The sequence below is a fragment of the Saccopteryx leptura genome, chromosome 12 (genome assembly GCF_036850995.1).
Source record: "Saccopteryx leptura isolate mSacLep1 chromosome 12, mSacLep1_pri_phased_curated, whole genome shotgun sequence".
NCBI classification, from domain to species: Eukaryota; Metazoa; Chordata; class Mammalia; order Chiroptera; family Emballonuridae; genus Saccopteryx; species Saccopteryx leptura.
The window spans coordinates 44897995-44924924 of NC_089514.1; the positions used below are offsets into that span (position 1 = coordinate 44897995).

Consider the following 26930-nt stretch of genomic DNA (forward strand, 5'->3'; position numbering starts at 1 on the left):
GTTAAATCTATCTTTTTATTTATACTTTGGTTGCTCTGCTACCACCCACCATGAAAGCTGGAATGCTCACTACTGGGTGGTAGGGATCAGGTTGACTACCACTGATATAGAGTATCAAAAACATTTCTAATCTATAAATTGGGGGTATATTAAGCTCACCTACTTTGGAAAATAGTTTAGCACCACCCAGGAAACATAAGATGTGCCTAGCCAATGACTCAGCAACTCCAGTGTTAGACGTCCACCCTAGAAAACCTCGTGCAGCTGTGTGGGGGCGGCATGTGCAAGGTCAGTGGAAGCACTGGCTGTAATGGCGTATCCCAGAAACCTCCCAATGTCACCAACCAAAAAAAAAAAATGAAAAGTGGCGTTCTCTAGAAATGACCCTGAGGCAGTTTAGAACCCGGATGTCTATTAGGGAGGGGGCCTGCAGGAGGAAGGAGAAGGAGGCAGGACGAGGCAGCAGGAGCAGTCAAGCTGTAATGCAGTGCCAGCAGCTTTAGGCAACCTCAGGGTCCTCCATCTGGGAAGCTCTAGAACTAAAATAGATTATTAAAGTTGTCCATGTTGAGTCAGAATGGCTAAGATTTTATATCTCACCTCAAACCCTAATTAGGATCCTGGCAGGTTAGCTCAGTAGGTTAGAATGTCCTCCCAAAATACCAAGGTTGCAGATTCCATCTCCACTAAGAGCATATATGGGAAGCCACTAAGTGGAACAACAAACGAATGCTTCTCTGTCTCTCTCCCTTCCTTTCTCTAACTCTCTAAAGTCAATTAATTTTTTTTTAAGTGAGAGGAGAGGAGATAGAGAGGCAGACCCTGCATGTATCCTGACCTGGATCCATTCAGCAAGCCCCGTCTGGGGCCGATGCTGGAATAAACCTCAGTGGTCCCTGGAACCAATGGACTCACTGGCTGTGACAAGGGAAGAGAGAGAAAGAAGGGGGAAGGGTTGAGGGGAAGAAGCTTTTCATGTGTATTCTGACCAGGGATCACACCAGGATGTCAGCACACTGGCCAACACTCTATCCACTGAGCTGCTGGCCAGGGCCAGTTAATTTTTTAAAAAGAGAGCTTAAAAAAAAACAACAGACCCTAATTAGAAGTAGGCCATATCCAAAAGGCCAGATAGCCCTTTGTCAAAGCAATGCCTGATAGCTGAAGACTCTCTGCTGACCGCAATTCCAGCAACTGGGGTAATCCTGCCTTGAAAGGAGGATCTACACAGCACACGCCACGCTCAGCATATTGTTGTATAGTCACCCAACACAATACTAGATAACAGTGAAAGTTAATGACCTAAAGCTACAGCAGTCAACATGGAGAAATTTCACAACATTGAGAAGAAAAAAAGCAAAAAGAATATATATAGTATGCTTTCATTCATTTAAAATTCACAAACAATGAAATTATATTTTCCTTATGGAAAAATATATATAGGTGAAAACTATAAATAAAATCAAAGGGATGTTGATTCCAAGATGGCAGTGGAGTAGGCAGACATACAAACTGCCACCTCACAGGACCAAACTGAATTACAAATTAATTTAAAAACAATCACTGTGAAAAACCAACTTTGGACTAAAAGAACAGAACTCGAAAACCAAGGAGAACAGAAGAAACTACACCGAGACTGATAGGAAGTGTGGAGATGCGGTGGGGCTTCCCCTGCTCCCAGGAGCGAGGGATGGCTGAGGGTCCAGAAGGTTTCTCATTGCGGGGAAAGAGACCTTGAGTGATGGGGGTCCTCAGTCCCAGGACCGGAGCCCCAGCCTAGAGACCCAGAGACTGGAGACAGCCTGACAGCATTGAGAGGGGAGAAGAGCAGGATTTCTGTCTGTGGGAAATGGCTGGCGAAGAAGTTGAAGCCATACAGGGCCAGCACAGAAAATATTGCTGACACCCACTTGCCTTGGGCTCCAGGGGTGAGGAAGGCTGAGAGAACTGGTCTTGCATGAGGAGAGTGGGGAGATCAAGGCACAGGGACACAAACAGTGACAGGAAGAAGAATACCTGACCTGAGTCATTCTCCAATACCGAGGCGGCCATAGCTAGGTGGAGGGTCACTCCCTCCGTCCAGCACAAGCCTAGCGTAAAGCCAGTTGACCCAACTCCAAAAAGCTCTCCAGCCCCAAACAGCATGAAAGGCCATTCAGAAAGGAGGAAGCAAAGGGGAGGGGCAGCGGCTCAGGTTTCTGCTGAGACCTGAGCTACACCTCTCCCTTCTGATATGGAGAACACGCTGCACCCCCAGAGAGTAACTGGGAAGACCACACCTTCTGGTTCTCAGAGGTCACACCCACCGGATTCCTGAATAGAGTTTCAACTGGGGTCAAAGAGTACCCACTACTCCCCCATCCTAAACTCAGAAGTTCCCCGCTGAGCTCAGCACACAAACAGCAGGGAAATTAAGACTTTTAAGTGGCTCAACTTGTTAAGGTGAATTAAAATCTGAGCAACCAGCAGAGGCTGAGGGATAGCCCTGGAGGAGGGGCCACATTCCATATACCAAGCCCAGCTGCCCAACAAGCTTGCAAACTGCACACAGAAAAAATGGGAAGACAAAGAAATGTAATCCATATGAATCAACAAGAGAAATCCCCAGAAAAAAACCTGAATGAGATGGAAGTAACCAAATTACCACATGCAGAGTTTAAAATAATGATTGTTAGGATGCTTAAGGATTTCAGAGCTACAATGGATGGACTTAATGAGAACCTAAATAAAGAAATTGCAAGCACAAAAAGGATTCTAAAATCATAAAAAAGAATCAATCAGAAATGACAATTACAATTTCAGAAATGAAGACTACACTAGAAGGAATCAACAGCAGGCTGGATGAAGCAGACAACTGAATCAGCCAATTAGAGGACAGAATAAATAAAAACACAGATTCAGAGCAGCAAAAAGAAAAGAGGCTCAAAAACTCTGAGGAAACTATAAGAGAACTCTGACAATATGAAGAGAAATAACATCCACATCATAGGGGTTCCTGAAGGAGAAGAGAAAGAACAAGGGATAGAGAACCCGTTTGAAGAAATCATAGCTGAAAACTTTCCTAAATTGATGAACGAAAAAGTCACACAAGTTCAAGAAGCACAGAGAGTCCCGGTTAAGATAAACCCAATGAGGCCTATATCAAGACACATCATAATTAAAACACCAAAGTTAAGAGATAAATAAAAAATACTAAAAGCAGCAAGAGAAAAGAAGTCAACTACCTATAGAAGAGCCCCCAAAAGGATCACATCCAACTTTTCAACAGAAACACTTGAGGCCAGAAGGGAATGGCAAGAAATATTCAAAGTAATGCAAAACAAGAGTCTACAACCAAGACTTCTTTATCCAGCAAGATTATTGTTTAAAATTAAAGGAGAAATAAAAAGCTTCCCTGTTAGGGACCAAAGAGCCAACAAGGTTTTTGCAGTTTAGATTTTTGGGGGACAGAGGTTTGGGGAACTGGCTATAAACACACAGTCTGCCTACCCCCCCCCCACCTCACTAGCCTAATTAAGTTACAAAAGGCTAAGCTCGTCCCCTAACCTCTGACTGATTGTTGAAGATGATAAAGGCAATTTACATGCCCTTCTCTATACCTCCATATTAGCTGTGATGCTGGATTGTTTATACTCATCCTACCCGCCCCCCAAGTCCCATGGAAAGACTGGAGGCAATTTTCTTCTATCCTTTGTTTTGTGTGAAGTTAAGATGTTATGTATATTGGGGTTTTCTACAATTGGTAAAACTCTTGGTTTGCCTTGGAAATATGATCAAAGAGATCATTGATTTGCTAATAGCCCACTTTGCCCTATAAATAAAGGAGGAAGTGGGTTTTGAGTACGCTGTCTTCTTGCCAGCAGCAATTGTATAGTCAGATACAACAGACGTCCCCCGCCCTAATTTCCAGGCAAAGAATAAAAAGAAACATCGACCCCATCCTTTATTTCTTTAAGCCTATATTCTTAATTCTGCGCCGTTCCCACTCAGGACCTGGAATTACTAGCTGCGCTGGTTCACGGCAAGTGGCACCTGAAAAGGCATGTGAGAAGGGAAAAACTAAACTGAAGGCAGGTGACAGAACTCCCCAGGTGCATGGAGTGAGTAAAATTTTTGAGTCAAGTTTTGGGGGAGGGTATAATCGGGAGTAATGAATTATGGGACAGGGTCAAAAGTAAGGGACCTTTTTCCTTTTGTACAAATGTTTTTATTTGAAGAGAAGATGTTGTTTGATCAGAGTGAGGTAGAAACGGAGAGATGTAAATATGAGAAGACCTTAGAGTCTGAAGATGACTTGGGAGGTATTGAGGATGTCACAACAATGGCCGTTTTAACCTTTGTGCCTCTGCCGCCCTCTGCTCTTTCTTATGCTTATTGGGTTGCTCCCAGGGTCTTTGTCTCAGACCTTTGGAGATTCCTGCTCCAACAAGCTTTAGATCAGGCTTGAAATATAGAGAATTACATCAAAATATTTGCTGATATTGGGCCTTCATATATGCAAGGTCTGGCTATTGCCTCAGTGTTTCAGGGGAGGCTTCTAGGATAATATTTTGATAAAAGGCAGAACAAATGAAAGAAGGAAGGTCAGGGAAGTACTTCTGCCGTGGACCTTGTTTCCAATGCAGGGGTTTGGGACATTTTGCTAGAAATTGCCTTGGTCCCCCAGATATTAGTCTCAGCCTCTCCTTCAAGGGCAGCCAGCTCCTAAAACTGTGGACCTCTCGCTACTCTGTGGGAGAGGGAAACATTGGGAAAATGAATCTAAATATACTGACGAAGGGCAGTTGATTCAGGGAAACAGAAAACGGAGCCTTCCCCGCCCCAGTCAACTAAGTTTAGAGCTCAGCTAAAATTGAGGTAGAAAAATCTCAGGCATAATCAACCTGAACTGCCAGTTGCAGCAGCTATTAGAATTTGAGACTACATAGGAGACTCAAGTGTAAGGAAAGTTACAGCTTTTCCTGTTATTGTCTGATTTTCTTTAATGTTTTAGCTACAATCCTCTGAACTATCATATTGTTTCTTTCTTATTCTTTCCCTAGAAATTAGGGCGGGGGACGTCTGTTGTACCTGATTATACAAAATTTTCACGCAGCCACCCGAGATTTTTCTCGAAAAAGTTTTGATGAGTCTGATCCGTCATTTAGTGCCTCTCTCAAAAAATGCCCTAAATCAAGCAGGCTCTTTCTAATCTGGTTGTGCTCTGAAATCCCGGGTTTCTCTCTGGTTTGTTTGGTTCATCTAATTCTTGTTCTCTTTAATGTTGTCTAAAATGAGTCTGTTTTTAAGGCCTGAATCAAGTTATTGCATGCAAAAATTAGAAATGCCGGCTCTAATATTAAAATAATAAAATTATTTCATCCCTACATTTTCTTTTAAATTGGAACTTGTAAGGCATGCTCATTTAAATTTTAATAGAATAGAATGTGGATCCTAAAGACTTGCTAATTTGGTTGAGCTGATGCATCTGTTTTTGCTAAGCAACATTAGTTACTCAACAGCAGTCACTGAAATGCAAGCTGTGAGGCTTAGGGCAGAGTGGATTTGCATGACAAAGGTGTAAGTTTTTTTGTTTGTTTTTGTTTTTGTTTTTTACATTGGGAAGATAATGAATTACTAGTGGCACTTTCCAGACCAAAAAAAAAAACCCTCAAGGAATTCATTACAACCAAACCAGTACTGCAGAAAATGTTAAGAGGCTTGCTGTAAAAAGAGCCAAGAAAAAAAAAGAAATCGAGAAAAAGAGGATTATAGGTTTAAAGGATAAAATGGCAATAAACAATTACATATCAATAATAACCTTAAATGTAAATGGATTAAATGCTCCAATCTAAAGATATAGGGTAGCTGCATAGATAAAAAAAAGAACCCATACATATGCTGTCTACAAGAGACCCACCTCAGAACAAAAGATACACATAGACTGGGAATAAAGGGATGGAAAAAGATATTTCATGCAAATGGAAAGGCAAAAAAAGCTGGGGTAGCAATACTAATAGCTGACAAAATAAACTTTAAAACAAAGACTATAGTAAGAGATAAAGAAGGTCACTACATAATGATAAAGGGAGCATTACAGCAGGAAGATATAACTACTATAAATATATATGTGCAAATATATGAGCACCTAAATATATAAAACAGATTTTGATGGACAAAAAGGGCGAGATCAACAGCAATACTAGCCTGACCTGTGGTGGCGCAGTGGATAAAGCGTCAACCTGGAAATGCTGAGGTCACTGGTTCGAAACCCTGGGCTTGCCTGGTCAAGGCACATATGGGAGTTGATGCTTCCTGCTCCTCCTCCTTTCTCTCTCTCTCTGTCTCTTTCTCTTCTCTCTCCAAAATGAATAAATAAAATCTAAAAAACTGTAAAAAAAAAAGTAGGGGATTTTAATGCCCCATTAACATCAATGGATAAAATTTCCAGACAGAAAATTAACAAATAAACAGCAGCCTTAAATTACATACTAGATCAAATGGATTTAATAGATATCTTCAGAACCTTTCATTCCAAAGCAGCAGAATATACATTCTTTTCAAGTGCTCATGGTACATTCTCTAGGATAGACCACATGTTAGGACACAAAACAAGTCTTAATAAATTTAAGAAGACTGAAATCATATCAAGCACCTTCTCTGATTACAACAGTATAAAACTAGAAATCAACTAAAATAGAAAAAATAAAAAACATTCAAACACTTAAAGACTATATAGCATGCTATTAAATAATAAATGGGCTAACAATGAGATCAAGGAAGAAATCAATAACTTCCTTGAAACAAATGAAAATAAACATACAACAACTCAAAATATATGGGACACAGCAAAAGCAGTCCTGAGAGGGAAGTTCATAGCATTACTAGCATACCTTAAGAAGCAAGAAAAAGCTCAAATTAACAATTTAACCCTGCATCTAAAAGAACTAGAAAAATAACAGCCAGTAAAGCCCAGAGGAAGTAGAAGGAAGGAAATAATAAAGATCAGAGTGGAAATAAATAACATAGAGGCAAAAACAAAACAAAACAGAAGATCAATGAAACCAAGAGCTGGTTCTTTGAAAAGTAAACAAAATTGATGAACCTTTAACCAGACTCACCAAGAAAAAAAGAGAGAGGGCTAAAATAATAAAATTATAAATGAGAGTGAAGACGTAACAACTGAATCAGCAGAAATTCAAAGGATTATAAGAAAATACAATGAAGAACTTTATGCCCAAAAGTGGAACAACCAAGATGAAATGGATAAATTCCTTGAAAAATATAATCATTCAAAATTCAATCTGGAAGAATCAGAAAACTTAGAGCGATTACAACAAAAGAGATTGAAACAGGTATCAAAAAACTCCCAACAAACAAAAGTCCTGGGCCTGATGGCTTCACAGGCAAATTTTACCAAATAATCAAAGAACTAAGTCCTATCCTTCTCAAGCTAGTTCAAAAAATTCAAGAGGAGGGAAAACTTCCAAACTCCTTTTATGAAGCAAACATAATCCTCATTCCAAAACCAGGCAAAGACACTACAAAGAAAGAAAACTATAGGCCAATATTCCTGATGAATTTAGATGCAAAAATCCTCAACAAAAATTAGCAAATCGGATCCAGCAATACATGAAAAAAATCATACATCATGATCAAGTGGGATTTATTCTGGGGAGGCAAGGCTGGTACAATATTCGCAAATATATCAATGTGATTCATCAGATAAACAAAAGGAAGGAGAAAAATCACATGATAATATCAATAGATGCAGAAAAAGCATTTGATAAAATCCAGCACCCATTTATGAGCAAAACTGTCAGCAAATTGGGGATACAGGGAACATACCTGAACATGACAAAGGCCATCTATGACAAACCCACAGCCAACATCATACTCAATGGGCAAAATTAAAAGGAATCCTATTAAGAACAGGAACAAGGCAAGGGTGCTCCCTTTACCACTCTTATTGAACATAGTCCTGGAAGTCCTAGCCACAGCAATCAGACAAGAAGAAGAAATAAAAGGCATCCAAACTGGAAAAGAAGAAGTAAAACTTTCATTATTTGCTGATGACTTGATGCATATAAAACCCTAAAGTCTCAGTCAAAAAACTACTGGAACTGATAAATGAATTCAGCAAGGTGACAGAATATAAAACCAATATTCAGAAATCAGTGGCATTTATATACACCAACAATAAACTGTTTGAAAGAGAAATTAAGGAAACAATCCCCTTCACTACTGCAACCAAAAAAAATAAAGTACATAGTAGTAAATTTAACCAAGGAGGTTAAAACCTGTACTCAGAAAATTATAAAACATTGAAAAAAGAAATCAAGGAAGGTACAAACATGTGGAAGTATATACTGTGTTCATGGATAGGAAGAATAAATACCATTAAAATGTCTATACTACCCAAAGCAATATATAAATTCGAGGCAATTCCTATTAAAATACCAATGTCACACTTCAAAGATATAGAAAAAATATTCCAAACATTTATATGGAGCCAAAAAAGAACATGAATAGTCTCAACAATCTTGAAAAAGAAGAATAAAGTGGGTGGTATTACACTTCCTGATATCAAGTTATACTACAAGGCCATTGTAGTCAAAACAGCTTGGTACTGGCATAAGAACAGGCATACAGATCAATGGAACAGAACAGAGAACCCAGAAATAAACCCACACCTTTATGGCCAATTGAAGTTTGACAAAGGACATAAGAACATACAATGTAGTAAAGACAGTCTCTTTAACAAATGGTGCTGGGAAAATTGGCCAATACATGCAAAAAAAATGAAACTAGACCACCTACTTACACCAAATGCAAAAATAAACTCAAAATGAATAAAAGAGTTGAATGTTAAATCGTGAAACCATGATCATCTTGGAAGAAAACATAGGCAGTAAGCTCTCCGAAATCTCTCACAGCAATATATTTGCTGATTTAACTCCACGGGGAAGTGAAACAAAGGACAGGATGAACAAATGGGACTATATCAAACTAAAAAGCTGTTGCACAGCAAAGGACACCATTAACAAAATAAAAAGGAAACCCACAGAATGGGAGAACATATTCGCCAACACGTCCAATAAGGGTTTAATAACCAAAATCTATAAAGAACTTGTAAAACTCAACACCAGGAAGGTAATCAATCCAATCAAAAATGGGCAAAAGAAATGAATAGACACTTCTCCAAAGAGGACATACAGATGGTCAGTGGGCATATGAAAAAATGTTCAACATCACTAATCATTAGAGAAATGCAAATTAAAACCACAATGAGATACCACCTCACAGCTGTCAGGATGGCGCTCATTAATAAAACAACATACAAGTGCTGGCGAGGATGTGGAGAAAAGGGAACCCTCCTGCACTGCAGGTGGGAATGCAGACTTGTGCAGCCACTGTGGAAAAAAATATGGAGATTCCTCAAAAAATTAAAAATCGAACTGCCTTTTGACCCAGCTATCCCACTTCTAGGAATATACCCCAAGAACACTATAGCACTGTTTCAAAAGGAGAACTGCACCCCCATGTTTATGGCAACATTGTTCACAATAGCAAAGATCTGGAAACAGCCCAAGTGTCCATCAGTAGACAGGTGGATTAAAAAGCAGTGGTACATATATACAATAGAATACTAATACTACGTGGCTGTGAAAAAGAAGGAAGTGCCCTGGCCGGTTGGCTCAGCGGTAGAGCGTCGGCCTAGCGTGCGGAGGACCCAGGTTCGATTCCTGGCCAGGGCACACAGGAGAAGCGCCCATTTGCTTCTCCACCCCTCCACCGCGCCTTCCTCTCTGTCTCTCTCTTCCCCTCCCGCAGCCAAGGCTCCATTGGAGCAAAGATGGCCTGGGCGCTGGGGATGGCTCTGTGGCCTCTGCCCCAGGCGCTAGAGTGGCTCTGGTCGCAACATGGCGATGCCCAGGATGGTCGCAACATGGCGACGCCCAGGATGGGCAGAGCATCGCCCCCTGTTAGGCAGAGCGTAGCCCCATGGTGGGCGTGCTGGGTGGATCCTGGTCGGGCGCATGCAGGAGTCTGTCTGACTGTCTGTCCCTGTTTCCAGCTTCAGAAAAATGCAAAAAAAAAAAGAAAAGAAAAAGAAGGAAGTCTTGCCCTTTGCAACAACCTGAATGGACCTGGAAACTATTATGTTATGTGAGATAAGCCAGGCAGAGAAAGAAAAATATCATATGACCTCACTCATGTGAGGAATCCAATGAACAATGTGAATTGAGGAACAGAAGAGAGGCAGAGAAGGGGTCAAAGAGTCGGAGGAAAAGAAGTCAGAAGGAAAGGGGAAAAGAAGAGGGGATCAAAGAAAGGAAAGACAGTAGTGAAAGTATATACAAATATTGATCGACTTACGACCTATGCAACTTACAACCATTTGACTTTACGACCACAATCGCTAGCCACAACTGCTCAGTGTCTGGTAGCGCAAGCGTTGCCCAGCTGGGTGTACAACAGTGCGGACCAGCTTCTGGCAGCACTACCATCTCTGCGTGCACCATTTCAACTGTTATCCCAGACTCAGTACAGCAATTTGTGTTTTGTGTCTTGGATATTTTTCATCAAACCCCTCCCAAGATGTCTACCAAGAGGAAATTATCTTTGCAAATATTAAACCAGTTGTACTGGTAATGCAGTGTTTTACTTAAACCTGACGAATGTAAAAATAAGAAACAAAATGGTGTAGAGATGATACAAATGGCATAAAATGAACAAAGAAAATTATGATATATAACAATAATGAAAGAAAATTATGATAAAATATGACTTAAAGATTTTTATAACATCATTTCACAGTACTGTACATATAGCCTACTCAACTTACGACCAAATCGTGTTACAACTGGTTTGTCGGAACCAATCGTGGTCCTAAGGTGAGCACCAGCTGTACACATAACACAGAGAGATAGAGGGCAGGATAGTAAATAATAGAGGGAAAGGGGGAAGACGGTGGGGGGAGGGGGCAAAGGGGTTATCAAGGAGAACACAGAGGGGGGAGGGAGGGAGATATATTTGGGGGGGAACACTTGTAACTATGTAAACACAACAAATTAAAATCAATTAAAAAAAAATCAAAGAGATGTTAAAATATAAAAGTTTAAATGGTTGTTACCTCTGGGAGATGAGGGACACAGAAAAAAAGAGTTAGGTGGGGAACACCAGAGCCTCAGAAAGTCTTTATATTGTTCTTGTTTAAGGTGGGTGCCTGGTTTTATTTTGTTACTGTTATTTGTAGCTTACATGTATTAAAATGTTCTTTTGAATAATTATCTTAATTTTAATTCTGAGAAGAGCAACTATTTTCCCCACTTATTTCAGGAGAATCCATTTTCTCAAAGTTCAACCCAGAATCAGGAGATGCAGGAACCAAATCTGGTCTCCTTCCTCCTTGACTCCCGGTTGATTAAAAGACTGAATTTCCATGGTTGACTTAGCCAGCTCCCTGGCTATTTTGCTAGGAATGTGTCTTACTTCATGAGTACTACTACTTAGCACCACTATGAAATCTTCAATTGTATTTGCTGATGTAAAAATATTAATGTTTCAAATTTAGATAGCAAGTCTGTAGACAGGAGACATTATGATGGTATAATTATTCAATTTACATTTGAAAAGCTGAGACTTGAAAGGGAAATCATTTGTACAGATGTGTGGAGTAATATCTGTGCTAGAAGTAAAATAGAATCCCAGATTCTCCTGCCAGTGCTACAGATTCTAGCGGAAGAGGGATTAACTTGAGGATTTCTAGGAAGTTTACTTTCTGAGGACACAGGGTACCTGTTGTTTTAGTGGAATGGCAATTCACAAATGTGTATTTGTGCACAGAGTGAAAGACACAGGAGCCAAAAACTGGCTCACACACAGATTTTTAATCACAACATACATTACTGAAACATAAGACTGTGGCATTTCACACTTCATCTAACTTCTCATTCATAGACTGTTAGGTTCAAGGAAGTGTGCTGTGGCTGCCAGAGTCTAACTCTTAGAAAAACAGGAGCAGGGAAGTGCTGACAAGGCCCCTGTGAGGATGAGAACAAAGAGTTCAGCACAAAGTTGGGCGAACATCCTGCATTCTATGAGTCAGAGACCCTTATCAGAAGTTTATGTTTGAAATTCTCCACTGAGCTTTATCCCCCTCCCCTTTACTATGCTGCGCGACCTTTCTAGCGAATAGCTAACTGCCACATCTGCTTCTGTAAATGCTTGCTCAGCCTAGATAGCCACCCTATAAAAAGGAGCCATTTTAGAAGCTCGGGGCTGCAGTGTTCCCTTGCGTGGGTTGCCTGCAGTCCCTGCGCAGGTTTGCAATAAAACTTATAAAATTCACTTTGGGTTTGCTGTGGTCTGTCTCCTGGGATGTAACATAGACAACTGCCATTTAGCTTATAAGGTGAATGTTCAGAGGACCACTTTGGGGTGAAAAGCAAGCTTGGAGCTGCCTACTGTATTTTAAAAAATTAAATTTTCAAAAACTCTTCAGATATTCAGGAGCCTTTTAAAAATTTCCCCCCAAATGAAAAGTTTTCCTAATAATGATACTAGTCGTTAAACTCGCTAGTCAAAAATATGACTACAGCCTGACCAGGTGGTGGTGCAGTGGACAGAGCGTCGGACTGGGATGCGGAAGGACCCAGGTTCGAGACCCCGAGGTCGCCAGCTTGAGCGCGGGCTCATCTGGCTTGAGCAAAGAGCTCACCAGCTTAGACCCTAGGCTCCTGGCTCCAGCAGGGGGTTGCTCGGTCTGCTGAAGGCCCCCGGTCAAGGCACATGTGAGAGGGCAATCAATGAACAACTAAGAAGTCGTAACGCGCAACGAGAAACTGATGATTGATGCTTCTCATCTCTCTCCGTCCCTGTCTATCTCTGCCTCTGTAAAAAAAAAAAAAATATATATATATATATATATATATATATATATGACTACAAAAATATGACTCCCCATTTGTAACTAACAGGCCAAGACAAGGAACCCTACAAATATTCTGCTAAAGCCATGGAATAGTGTAAAAATATAAGGTAGGGACGGAAAACTTTCACCAGAGTAAGGGAAAAGGAGTTATAAATACGGGTAATTTGAGAGCCCTTCCAAAAATGTCCTCCAGAAGTTCATCTGTGTTTAAGGAAAAACAGGAGGGTAAGAGAGGCAAGCACACTGGGGTGGAGAGCTACTGTGCACGGGGTGGGGGGGTGGGGGTGGGGTGTTTCCTGCTTTGAAGCTGAATTTAAGCCCTGAAGAGGCACCACTGTTTACAGAACACTTCTTTAAAAAAAAAAAAAAAAAAACCCTAGGAAATCACAGTTTCCTCTTCTTTAAAGTTTTAATTGATCCATGCTAGGATGGTTTAAAGTCCGTTTTCACTCTCTCATCAAAATGTTCATGATACTCCTGAGGAAACTGGGCGGGAACCCTGAGCATCCCCTGCGGCCCGCACGGATGGTGCGCTGCGACTGGCGGGCGCGGTGCTTCTTTGGAAAACACGCGCCGCCGGCTCACTGCTCACAGCCTGAAAGCGGACCCCTGGCCTCCCGCCTTCACACTCGAAGTCACGGACACTGTCCGCACAGGTGCAGAAGAACCTCTCACATATGTGGGAACAAACTGTGCACCTGTTACGCTCATACAATTTTCTTGGTGGCCATGATTCTAATGCAAGAATTTCCAGGAGCTTCTAATCTTGTCAGAGCCCCGACAAGGGTGCTGACCCCCACCCCCCACCCCCGGGCAGCTGGGACGCGAACGCAGCGCGGGGAACGACCCTCGGTGCCCGCAGCCGCTCTCCGCGTCCTCCCCTGAGGTGATGCTGAGGGTACCACTGTGCCCCGGCCTCTCGGCTCAGGTCAGTTACTGTGGGCAGCGAGAGGGGGCGGGGGCACCGGGCCGTGAGCGCGCGCGGGGCTGCTCCTTCTGCCTCCCCCCGTGGCCGGGGTCGCGGGTGGTACAGCCCGGGCTCGGGGCCGAAGCTCCTGCCCTCGGCACTCACCCTCCCAGGCTGCCCGGGGCCACAGGCTGCCACCGGCACCTGGGTCTGGCCTGTGCCCACCCCCTGCGCCCAGCCGGGAGCCCCGGGGAGAAGGGCCCGGACGCCCGCCCCGCGCGCCCCGCGGGCTCCCCGCCACCCGGCCGCGCCGCCGCACCTGCGCCGCCGCCTCGGGGCCCCGTGCCCGCTGCTGCCGCCCGCTGCGCCCGCAGCCACGGGAGCACGTCCTTCCGGAGCTCGAAGTCGGCAACCAGACGGAGAGCCATCGCGCGCGCGGCCACCGGGCGGCTCCGGCCCCGCGCTCCTGCCGCGCCCCTCTGCCCCCGCTGCCCTCCTTCCTCTCCCCACCCCCGCCGCCGCTTTCGATTCTGCCCGGGCGGCCTCAGGAGCCCAGCACCGCCTCCGCCCGCCCGAGCTGGGCACGCTGGGCCGGGGCGCGGGACCAGGCCCGCCGGGTCGAACCCTCAACAAGCACCCCCTGGCGGAGGGGCAGAAAGGGCGGGAGGGAGGATTGAGGCTTTTTAAGGGCTCTGTATATGTGGCTGGACCAAAGGTTATCAAAGTATTGTGGGCGCTAGCCATCTTTTTCTTTTCTTTCCTTTTCTTTCTTTCATTCTTTCCTTCCTTTTCCCTCCCTCTTTCCCTTCTTCCCTCCCCCTTTCCCTTCTTCCCTCCCCCTTTCCCTTCTTCCCTCCCCCTTTCCCTTCTTCCCTCCCCCTTTCCCTTCCTCCTTCCCTCCCTCCCTCCCTCCCTCCCTTCCTTCCTTCCTTTCCTTCCTTCATCCCTCCCTCCCTCCCCTTCTCTTCTTTTTTGTTCCTCCCTACCACCCTTCCTTCCTTACTTACTTTTCTTTATTTCTTTTTGTTTGTGTGTGTGTGTGTGCGACAGAGACCCAGGGACAGATAGGGACAGACAGGAAGGCAGAGAGATGAGAAGCATCAATTCTTCGTCACAGCTCCTTAGTTGTTCATCGATTGCTTTCTCATATGTGCCTTGACCTGGGAGGCTACAGCAGAGCTAGTGACCCCTGGCTCAAGCCAGTGACCTTGGGGTCATGTCTATGATCCCACACTCAAGCCAGCAACCTGGAGCTCAAACTGGTGAGTCCGTGCTCATGCTGATGACCTCCGGGTTTTTTTATTTTATTTTATTTTTAAATAATTTTAATGGGGTGACATTGATAAATCACCCCATTAAATCAGGGTACATATGTTCAGAGAAAACATCTTTAGGTTATTCTGACATTTGATTATGCTGCATTCTTATCACCCAAAGTCCAATTGTCTTCCGTCACCTTCTAACTGGTTTTCTTTGTGCCCCTCCCCCCTCCCCTAACCCCCTCCCCCAACCCGTTCCCTCTACCTCCGGGTTTTGAACCTAGGTCCTCAGTCTGACTTTTTATCCACTGCGCTCTTCCTGGTCAGGCTCCTTTTCTTCTTTTTCTTCCTCCCTACCTCCCTTCCTTCCTTCCTCTTTTTTTTTTTTTTTTTTAATCCCCAGGTGATTCCACTGTGCAGTAAAGTTTGAAACCCACTTGGCTAGAGGTATTAGTAGTTGGGTCTCCTGAGAAGGTTCAAGTTCATCCCAGGGGCAGCAGCAGGCAGTATTTGGGACCTACTGGACCCAGTTTCAGGATGGTAATGTACTATCAGTAGTGTTTAGATAACAGGTAGCGCAGGGAGCCTGTGAAGAAGATGCTTGTATTTTAAGACAGATACTGGATACACTGGAAAGGGTTAGTTAGCTTAACAGGGACAGGGCCTCTGTTTATAGGTTTCCCACCACTGGATGTGGTGAAGCTAAATTTTTTAGGATTCCCTCTGTGATTAGCCTTCTAACTTCTCTCATTCTTCTGGGGGAACCTCCTCACCCTATCACTGCAAATATGTCCAGTGTGTTCTGAATCTCTTCACTCAGCTTCATTTTCATTCCTGCTGGAGCATCGTAAGTTTCGTGGTTGCTGTGCCTTTTGCACTGCCAGCTCCAGTGCCTCCTGAACATCAACACCAGGTTATTACCCTGAAACAAAGCTGTCCTCACATCCCTTAAATAACAGCTGACCGCCCCAGGATAAAGTGGACCCTTGACTTTTACTTTACTGGTCCCTTCCAGCCTTTCACCTAGAACTTCAGCTGCACGTTAATTTGACTTCCAGAACGCCTCTGATTCTACCCTCCTTCTGAAAGAAATCATCAGGCCTTCCCAACTGCTTCCACAAAGCCTTCTCACACTGCGGCCCACAGCGGCCCTGCCCTGAGCTCCTAGGAGGAATTACTAGTTCACTTCATTTGACAGTCATATACCACCTTGAGACATGAAAATTGAACATTAGTCTTGGCACACCTCTCTGCCCCTTTGCTTCCTACGAGGGGCTAACAGAGTACCGTGTAGGTGTTCAACAGTTATTGAAGAATGAGTAATACAGTAATAGATAAAAACGCTTTGTCGCTTATTTCTCGAAGGTCTGAAAAGAACCTGCATTGCAGTCATCTGGAAGGCTGTTTTACAGTGCAGACTCCTGCACTCTAGACCCGGGCAAGGCCCAGAAACGTGCATTTTAACCAGAGCCTCAGGTGATTCTTAGGCTTGCTATCATTTTAAAACTAAATGAAGGTAAAAGAAACCTGATTTTACCCTTGAGACATGTTTCTCCAATTGAAGTGGCAGTGATTTTAGGTAGAATTCCACTGCTCACCACCATATTTGTCAGAAAATCTTCCCCCCTTTCAAGTGCATGATGATTGAACAGAAATGCCTTATGAGGCCAATAATATTGCTAGTGCATAAAAGGAAGGCAGCTGAAGTCATAGGTGCTACTGCAAGAATGTTTCATAATAAGGGAAGCTTGGTGCCTCTGTCGTGCAGAAATGCCTTCACTTGCCTATTTAAAAAGTTCAGTGAATTTCTGTTATTTTCTAAGTTAACCTCTATTTTTGTCAAAAAAGACTGATTTTGTAGTCCTCATCAAGCAGTGGCTTATGTAAAAATTCTCTTCAAAATAAATTTTAATTTAAAAAAAATGTGGAGATGATGAGAAATAATAATGAAGCAGAAAGATGTGGCCAAAACCATGAAGGAAGTAAATGAGTGAGTTTTAGATACTTTCCTATGGAAAAAGACTGGTAAATGGTGACTTACTAGATAAAATTTGTGAAGGGTTACTAGAAGATGCTGATGTATTATTCTTTAACTCTAGAGAAGACAGAACTAAAGACTGTCATATCTTCTTTATTTAAAAAGCTGCTTTATTGATTGTGTTAAACTGATTGTGGTATTCATTTCACAATTTATATGTATATCAAACCATCACATTGTACACTTTATAAACAATTATATTTGTCAATTATACCTCAATAAAGTTGGGGGTGGGGGAAGAAAGCTACTTCATGGATCACTAAGCACTGACTGGCTTTTGGATAGAGTAGTAGTTCTGACAGATTTTGCTTCTGACTTCATTAAAATCAAAGCATAGCATAGAGTTGGAGACTTAAAGATCTTATACACTGTAACCAAGGACTTTATTTAATAGCTGAGGACATTGAGACTCGAAAAGGTGAAATGAGGGTCTGGCCTAAAGTAGCAGAGCTAGTTAACCACAAATTTGGGATCAGAACACAAGTGTCCTGCTACTGGTGTTTGTGTTGATTTTGTCCAGAATTAGATCACTCTTAAATTACCTTACAGCCTGAGGATATCTAGTTATCCAACTACCACACCATAATTGGGGTGGAATTCTGGGTAAACAGTGAGAAATCACAGAACTTGGTTTTCTCACCACACAATAGGTTTTTTATGATTTCATCTTGAATTTAGAGTTGAAGAGAATTAAAGCCATTGGAAATGTGGGTTGAGTAAATCATTTGTAAATGAACATAGTTTATTTAACAGAGATGTTAAAATGAAAAGGTCTAATCCACACTCCTAACCCAGAAAGAGCTCCTGGAGGTGGTAAACTATACAACTTGATTTTGAAAGAGTTAGAAAATGGCCTATTTAACCAATCTAATTCAAAAGTCTAAAGCTGCAAGTTATCTAAGTTATTAACTAAAGATACTAGGTTTGAAATTTTCATTCAGTGGAATGATAAATGTGCTCAAAGGACATATTGTAGAATTTTATTTTTCAATTAGAATTTACATTCAATATTATTTTGTATTAGTTTCAGGTATACAACAGCGGTTAGACAATCATATACTTTACAAAGCAAACCCCAAATAAGTCTAATACCCACCTGGCACCATACATAGTTTATTACAATATTATTGACTATATTCCCTGTGCAATACTTTACATCACCATGACTATTTGGTAACTACCAGTTTTTCCTACTTAATCCCTTTCTCTTTTTCACCCAAGCTAACCTCTCCTCTGTCAAGCATCAGCCTTTTTCTATTTTGCTTATTTTATTATTTACTTACACAAATAATTGAAATCATATGGTATTTGTATTTCTATAACTTATTTCACTTAGCATAACACCCTCTAGATTCATCCATGTTGTCACAAATGGTAAGATTACATTCTTTTATGGCCGAGTAATATTCCACTGTATATATGTACCACCGCTTACTTATACACTGGTTTATTGATGGGCTCTTGGATTGCTTCCAATTCTTGGCTATTGTAAATAACATTGCAATGAACTTAAGGGTTCATATATTCTTTCGAATTAGTGTTTTGAGTCTCTGCAGATATATAACCAGAAGTAAAATCTCTGGGTCATAAGGTAGTTTTATTTTTAATTTTGCAAAGAATCATCATACTGTTTTCCATATTGGCTGTACCAATCTGCATTCTCACCAACAGTGCATAAAGGTTCCCTTTTCTCCACATCCTTGCTAGCACTTGTTGTTTGTTGATTTATTGATGATAGCCATTCTGGCAGGTGGAAGGTGTGATTCCTCATTGTGGTTTTAGTTTGTATTTCTCTGATAATTAGTGATGTTGAGCTTCTTTTCATATGTCTATTGGCCATCTGTATGTCCTTTTTGGAGAAGTGTCTCTTCAGGTCCTCTGCCCACTTTTTTTTTTTTTTTTTTTTTACAAAGGCAGAGATAGACAGGGACAGACAGACAGGAACGGAGAGAGATGAGAAGCATCAATCATCAGTTTCTCGTTGCGCGTTGCGACTTCTTAGTTGTTCATTGATTGCTTTCTCACATGTGCCTTGACCGTGGGCCTTCAGCAGACCTGCTGGAGCCAGCGACCTTGGGTCCAAGCTGGTGAGCTCTTTGCTCAAGCCAGATGAGCCCGCGCTCAAGCTGGCAACCTCGGGGTCTCGAACCTGGGTCCTTCCGCATCCCAGTCCGACGCTCTATCCACTGCGCCACCACCTGGTCAGGCCCTCTGCCCACTTTTTAATTGGATTGTTAGTTTTTTGGTGTTGAGTTTTATAAATTCTTTATAAATTTTGGTTATTAACCCCTCATCAGATGTATCATTGGAAAATATCTTACCCCATTTAGTAGGTTGTCTTTTCATTTTCTTGATGGTTTCCTTCATTATGCAAAAGTTTTTGGTTTGATATAACCCCATTTGTTGATTTTTTTTCTTTTGTTTTCCTTGCCCAAGGAGATGTATTTATTTTAATATTGCTAAGAGAAATGTCTGAGATTTTACTACCTATGTTTTCTTCTAGGAGTTTTATGGCTTTGAGTCTTACATTTTAAGTTTATTCTTGTATATGGTATAAGAAGATGGTTAGGGGATTCCAAGATGGCTACCGATTAGATGGCAACTACACTCATGGTATCAACCGGATGTACAGCTAAATTATAGAGAATCTGAATAACCAACTGAAGTTTAGCTTAACTGAAATATCATAACCAAGGATTTAGAGAAGAAGCCACATAAAGACTGGTAAGAAGGGCAGAGATGTGGGAAGAGCTGGCCTCCGCACCACATATGGTAGCTGAGAAGCCAGCAGGATACCTTAGAGGAGGCAGAACTCCCACCTCCCAGATGTGTGGGGGCTGACACCTAGACACATCATAGTTAAAATGTGAAAGGCTAAAGACGAAGATAACCTTAAAAGCAGCAAGAGAAAAGCAGTTAGTTACCTATAAGGAAGCTCCCATGAGGCTGTCAGCCAATTTCACAACAGAAACACTTCAAGACAAAAGGGATTAGCATAAAATATTCAAAGTGATGAAAAGTAAGGACTGACAACAAAGTCTACTTTAACCAGCAAGGGTATCATTATAAATTAAAAGCAAAATAAAGACCTTCCCAGACACACACAAAAAAAAAACCACTAAAGGATTTCATCACCACTAAACTAGTATTGCCAAGAAATGTTAAAAGACCTGTTTTAAGAAGAAAAAATATATAGAGAGAAAAGAACATAAATACAAAGAATAAAATGGTGCCTGACCAGGTGGTGGTACAGTGGATACAACATCGAACTGGGATGCTGAAGACCTAAGTTTGAAACCCTGAGGTCACCGGCTTGAGTGTGGGCTCACCAGCTTGAGCACAGGGTTGCCGGCTTGAGTGTGGAATCATAGATATGACCCCATGGTCACTGGCTTAAGCCCAAAGGTCACTGGCTTCAACCCAAGGTCACTGGCTTGAGTCAGCTGTAGGCCCCCGGTCAAGGCACCTATGAGAAAGCAATCAATGAACAACTAAAAATGACACAACAATGAACTGATGCTTCTCATCTCTCTCCCTTCCTATTTGCCTGTCCTTGTCTGTCCCTGTCTCTCTCTCTAAAATAAAAAAAAAAAAGAATAAAATGGCAATAAATAAGTACCTATCAATAATAACCTTAAATGTAAACAGTTTAAATGCTCCAAACTAAAGACATAGGGAAGCGCATAGATAAGAAAACAAGACCTGTATAAATGCTGTCTAAAAGAGAACCACCTCAGAACCAAAGCTACACACAAACTGAAGGTGAAGGGATGAAAAAAACTATTCCATGCAAACGGAAACAAAAAGCTTGAGTAGCAATACTTAGACAAAAAAGATTTCAAAACAAAGGTCATAGCAAGAGACAAAGAAAGTCACTACATTATACTAAAGGAAACAATCCCGTAAGAAAATATAACCCTTGTAAACATTTATACACCCAACACAGAAGCACCTAAATATACAGTGTGTCCGTAAAGTCATGGTGCGCTTTTGACCAGTCACAGGAAAGCAACAAAAGATGATAGAAATGTGAAATCTGCACCAAATAAAAGAAAAACCCTCCCAGTTTTTGTAGGATGATGCGGCAGCATGTGTGCATGCGCAGATGATGATGTAACACCGTGTATACAGTGGAGCAGCCCACGGCCATGCCAGTCAAGATGTGGACGGTACAGAGAGAAGTTCAGTGTGTTCTGTGGCTTGCTAAATTTGAATCCGTGACCAAAGTGCAACGTGAATATTGGCGTGTTTATAACAAAGCACCACCACATAGGAATAACATTACTCGGTGGGATAAGCAGTTGAAGGAAACCAGCAGTTTGGTGGAGAAACCCCGTTCTGGTAGGCCATCAGTTAGTGATAAGTCTGTAGAGGCTATACGGGATAGCTACCTAAGGAGCCCTAAAAAATCTATGCGTGAGCCCACATCGAACTGCACTGAATAGGTATGAAACTGGGGGAGTTTTCATTTTATTTGGTGCAGATTTCACATTTCTATCATCTTTTGTTGCTTTCCTGTGACCGGTCAAAAGTGCACCATGACTTTACGGACACACTGTATATAAAAAAATATTGGTGGGCATTAAGGGAAAGATCAACAGTAGTACAGTCATAGTAGAGGATTTTAACACTCCACTGACACTAATAAATAGATCTTCCAGACAAAGAATCAAGAAAGCAACAATGACTTTAAACACTGCATCAAATAGATTTAATTGATATTTACAGAACATTTCATCCCAAAGCAGCAGAATGCATGTCTTCTCAAGTGCACATGGAGTATTCTCAAAGATAGACCACATGTTAGGACACAAAATAAGTCTTCATAAATTCAAGAAGATTGAAATTATAAGTATCTTCTCTGACCACAACTATATATAATATTACAAAAAAACCCTGAAAAACATTCAAACACATGGAGGCTAAATAACATGTTCTTAAAAAATGAATGGTTTATTAGTGAGATCAAGAAAGAAATCAAAAGTTACCTGGAAACAGATGAAAAGTAACATACAACCCAAAATCTATGGGACACAGTAAATACAGTCCTGAGATGTGGGGAATAAGCTGCAAAAGACAGTTTAGATTTTGGGGGGACAGGTGTGGGGCACTGGCAGTAAACTGATAAGATCCTTGCTACCCATCCCCCCACCTCACCTGCTTGATTAGGTTGCTAGAGGCTGTGGGAGCCTATAAACTGACAAAGATCCTTGCAGTTTAAGGCGTAAATTCTCCACAGCCTCTGATTGTTTAAGTCAGTCAAGGCAATTTACATGCCCTTCCCCACAGCTCCACGTTAGCTGTGAGGCTGATGGTTTGTACTCTTTGCATCCCCCATGTCCCTCAAAGAGACTGGAGGCAGTTTTCTTTTTATCCTTTGTTTTGTGATGTTAAAATGTTAAGCATGGTGGGAGATTTTCTGCACTTGGGAAAATTCTTGGTTTGCCTCAGAAATGTGACTTTGTATCAGAGCTCTATTTGTTTTGCAAATGGCTTTGCTCTCTGCACTATTAAATAAAGTGTTTTGGGGGTTAGGTTCACTCTTGCAAGCCATCACCTTTGCAATGAGGCCTCCCAATCCCATCCTTTTTCTTTCTGTATTTATTTTCTAATCCTCCACTGTTCCCACTCAAGACCTGCAAAATTATGAGTTGCGCTGGTTCATGACACTGAGAGGGAAGTTCATAGCATTATAGGCTGACCTCAAGAAGCAAGAACAATCTCAAATGAACAATCTAATTCTACACTTAAAATACCTAGAATAAGAAAAAGAAACAAAGCCCAGAGTAAGTAGAAAAAAGAAAACACTAATATCAGAGGGGAAATAAATGACATAAAGACTTAAAAAAACAAAAAGGATCAGTAAAACAAAGAGCATGTCCTTTGAAAAGATAAACAAGATTGATGAGCTGTTAACCAGACTCATCAAGGAAAAAGGAGAGCAGACTCAAATAAATAAAATCAGAAATTAAATAAAAGAAGTAACAATTGATACCACTGAAATAAAAAGGATTGTAAAAAAATATTATGAAAAACTATATACCAACAAATTGAACAACCTGAGTGAAATGGATAAATTCCTAGAAACATACAATCTTCCAAAACTGAATCAGGAAGAATCAGAAAATCTGAATAGACCAATTACAACTAATGAAATTGAAGCAGAATAAAAAAAAATACCAGCAAACAAAAGTCCTGAACTGAATGGTTTCAAAGGTGAGTAACATTCAAAGAAAAACTAACATTTATCCTTCCCAGACTATTCAAAAAAATTCAAGAGGATAAAGACTTCCAAGCTCCTTTTATTAGGCCAGCATTATCTTTATTCCAAAACCAGATAAAGACACTACAAAGAAAGAAAATGATAGGCCAATATCCCTGATGAACATAGATGCTAAAAAACTCAACAAAATATTGGCAAACTGGATCCAGCAATACATTAAAAATGATACATCATGGTCAAGTGGGATTTATTTCAGGGATGCAAGGTTGGAACAACACTCAGAAATCAATAAACGTGATACATCACATAAACAAAATGAAGGATAAAAATCACATGATCAAGTCGTAGAGCGTCGGCCTGGCGTGCGGGGGACCCGGGTTCGATTCCCGGCCAGGGCACATAGGAGAAGCACCCATTTGCTTCTCCACCCCCACCCCTCCTTCCTCTCTGTCTCTCTCTTCCCTTCCCGCAGCCAAGGCTCCATTGGAGTAAAGATGGCCCGGGAGCTGGGGATGGCTCCTTGGCCTCTGCCCCAGGCGCTAGAGTGGCTCTGGTTGCGGCAGAGCGTCGCCCCGGAGGGGCAGAGCATCGCCCCGGGTGGGCAGAGCGTCGCCCCTGGTGGACGTGCCGGGTGGATCCCGGTCGGGCGCATGCGGGAGTCTGTCTGACTCTCTCTCCCCATTTCCAGCTTCAGAAAAATACAAAAAAAATAAAAAATAAATAAAAAATCACATGATCATATCAATAGATGCAGAATAAGCATTTCCTAAAATCCAGCATCCATTTCTGATAAAAATTCTCAGCAAAGTGGGAATTGAGGGAACATACCTCAACATGATAAAGGCCATAAATGACAAACCCACAGCCAACATCATACTCAATGGGCAAAAACTAAAAGCATTTCCCTTGAAATCAGAAACAAGACAGGGATTTCCACTTTCACCACTCTTTTTTTTTTTTTTTTTTCTGAAGCTGGAAACGGAGAGACAGTCAGACAGACTCCCGCATGCGCCCGACCGGGATCCACCCGGCACGCCCACCAGGGGGCGACGCTCTGCCCACCAGGGGGCGATGCTCTGCCCATCCTGGGCGTCGCCATGTTGCGACCAGAGCCACTCCAGCGCCTGAGGCAGAGGCCACAGAGCCATCCCCAGCGCCCGGGCCATCTTTGCTCCAATGGAGCCTTGGCTGCGGGAGGGGAAGAGAGAGACAGAGAGGAAAGCGCGGCGGAGGGGTGGAGAAGCAAATGGGCGCTTCTCCTGTGTGCCCTGGCCGGGAATCGAACCCTGGTCCTCCGCACGCTAGGCCGACGCTCTACCGCTGAGCCAACCGGCCAGGGCCTCACCACTCTTATTCAACATAATACTGGAAGTTCTAGCCACAGCAATCATACAAAAAGAAGAAAGAAAAGGCGCTGGCATAAAAAAAAGACACATAGATCAATGGTACATAATAGAGATCCTAGAAATAAACCCAGGCCTATTTGATCAATTAATATTTGACAGGAAGAAAGAACATACAATGGCATAAAGACAGTCTATTCAGCAAATAGTATTGGGGAAATTGGACAGATACATACAAAAAAAAAATGACCACCTTTTATGAAAAATTTTTTTTTCTGATTTTAATTGCCTCTAAATAAGTTTCTTTTATTTTTTAATTAAATTTATTGGGGTGACATAGGTTTCACAAACTATATAGGTTTCAAGTGTACAATTCAATAAAACATCATCTGTACATTGCATCGTCTGCCCTCCACCTCAAGCAAAGTCTCTTTCTGTCCCCATTTTTGCACCTTTGCCCACCTCCGCCTCGCCCCCAGCCCCCTTTCCTCTGGCTATCACTCTGTGTCTGTGTGCTATATATGGATTTTTTTTTCTTACTCCCTTCACCTTCTTTCATCCAGCCCCAACTCTCCTCCCCTCTGACAGCTGTCAGTCTGTTCCATGTGTCCGTGCCTCTGTTTCTATTTTGCTCATCAGTTTATTTTTTTCACTGGACTTCATATATAAGTGAGATCATGGTATCTGTCTTTCTTGATCGGTTTATTTCACTTAGCATAATAATGCCCAGGTCCATCCATGCTGTCACAAAAGGTAAATTTTTCTTATTTTTTTACAGTAGTGTAGTATTCTACTGTGTAAATATATCACAGCTTTTTAATCCACTCATGTACTGATGGGTGTTTGAGCTGTTTCTGGATCTTGGCTATTTTAAGTAATGCTGCCATGAACATATGGGGTGCATATATTCTTTTGAATTAGTGTTTCAGGTTCCTTTGGATGTATTCCCAAAAGTGGGATTGCTGGGTCAAAAGGCAATGATTTTGAGGTAACTTCATACTGTTTTCCACAGTGGCTGCACCAGTCTGCAATCCCACCAGCAGTGCAAGGGCAGTCCCTTTTCTCCACACCTTCACCAGCCCTTCTTGTTTGTTTTTTGATGATAGTCATTCTGACGGGTGTGAAGTGAATCTCATTGTGGTTTTAATTTGCATCTCTCTGATGATTTGTGAAATTGAGCATTTTTTCATATGTCTAGGTCATCTGTATGTTCTCTTTGGAGAAGTGTCTATTCACATCCTTTGCCCATTTTTAAATTGGGTTGTTTGTCTTCTTGGTGTTGAGTTGTATAAGATTTTTATATATGTTGCAAATTAAACCCTTATCTGATATATCATTTATAGCTATACCCCTTACTGAAGGGACTGTCTTTAGCCCATTATAAGTTCTTGCCCCTTTGTCAAATATTGACCATAAAGGCATGGATTTATTTCTATGCTCTGTATTCTATTCCACTGATTTATATGCCTGTTCTTATGCCTACCATGCTGTTTTGATCACTGTGGTTTTGGAGTATAGTTTGATATCAGGTATTGTGATACCTTCAACTTTGTTTTGTTTTGTTTTCTCAAAATTGCTATGGCTATTTGGGGTCTTTTGTGGTTCCATATAAATTATTGGATTATTTATTCTAGTTCAGTGAGATATGCCATTGCTATTTTAACAGGAATTGCACTGGATCTGTAGATCACTTTGGGTAGTATGGATATATTAATGATGTTAACACTTTTCTGTCCATGAACACAGTATATTCTTCCATTTATTTGTCTCTCCCTAAATTTCTTTTTTAGTATCTTATAATTTTCCAAGTAGAGGTCTTTTACCTCCTTGGTTAAATTTATTCCTAGGTATTTTGCTGGAATCGTTAGGGTTTTCTATATATAGTATTATGTCATCTGCAAATAATGGCAATTTTACTTCTTCCTTTCCATTTTGGATACCTTTTCTTTCTTCTTCTTGTCTGATTGCTGTGGCCAGGACTTCCAGTATTATGTTGAATAAGAGTGGTAAAAGTGGAAATCCCTGTCTTGTTTCTGATTTCAAGGGAAATGCTTTTAGTTTTTGCCCATTGAGTATGATGTTGGCTGTGGGCTTGTCATTTATGGCCTTTATCATGTTGAGGTATGTTCCCTCAATTCCCACTTTGCTGAGAATTTTTATCAGAAATGGATGCTGGATTTTAGGAAATGCTTATTCTGCATCTATTGATATGACCATGTGATTTTTATCCTTCATTTTGTTTAT

At 41.6% G+C, this 26930-nt stretch overlaps 1 protein-coding gene across 2 annotated transcripts in view; it reads right to left on the bottom strand.

Moving 5' to 3' along the window:
• Positions 1–26930, bottom strand: part of GSAP (gamma-secretase activating protein) — a 153696-nt gene that overhangs the window by 103666 nt on the left and 23100 nt on the right. Inside the window, exon 1 of one of the 2 annotated variants that reach the window (XM_066354450.1) lies at positions 14143–14303. The exons of the other annotated variant lie outside the window; for it this stretch is intronic. Within the exon in view, the coding sequence (XP_066210547.1) occupies positions 14143–14251 (109 nt within the window). The 5' untranslated portion in view covers positions 14252–14303. Of the gene's footprint in view, positions 1–14142; positions 14304–26930 lie in introns of those variants that run through there. 2 annotated transcript variants of the gene reach the window in all.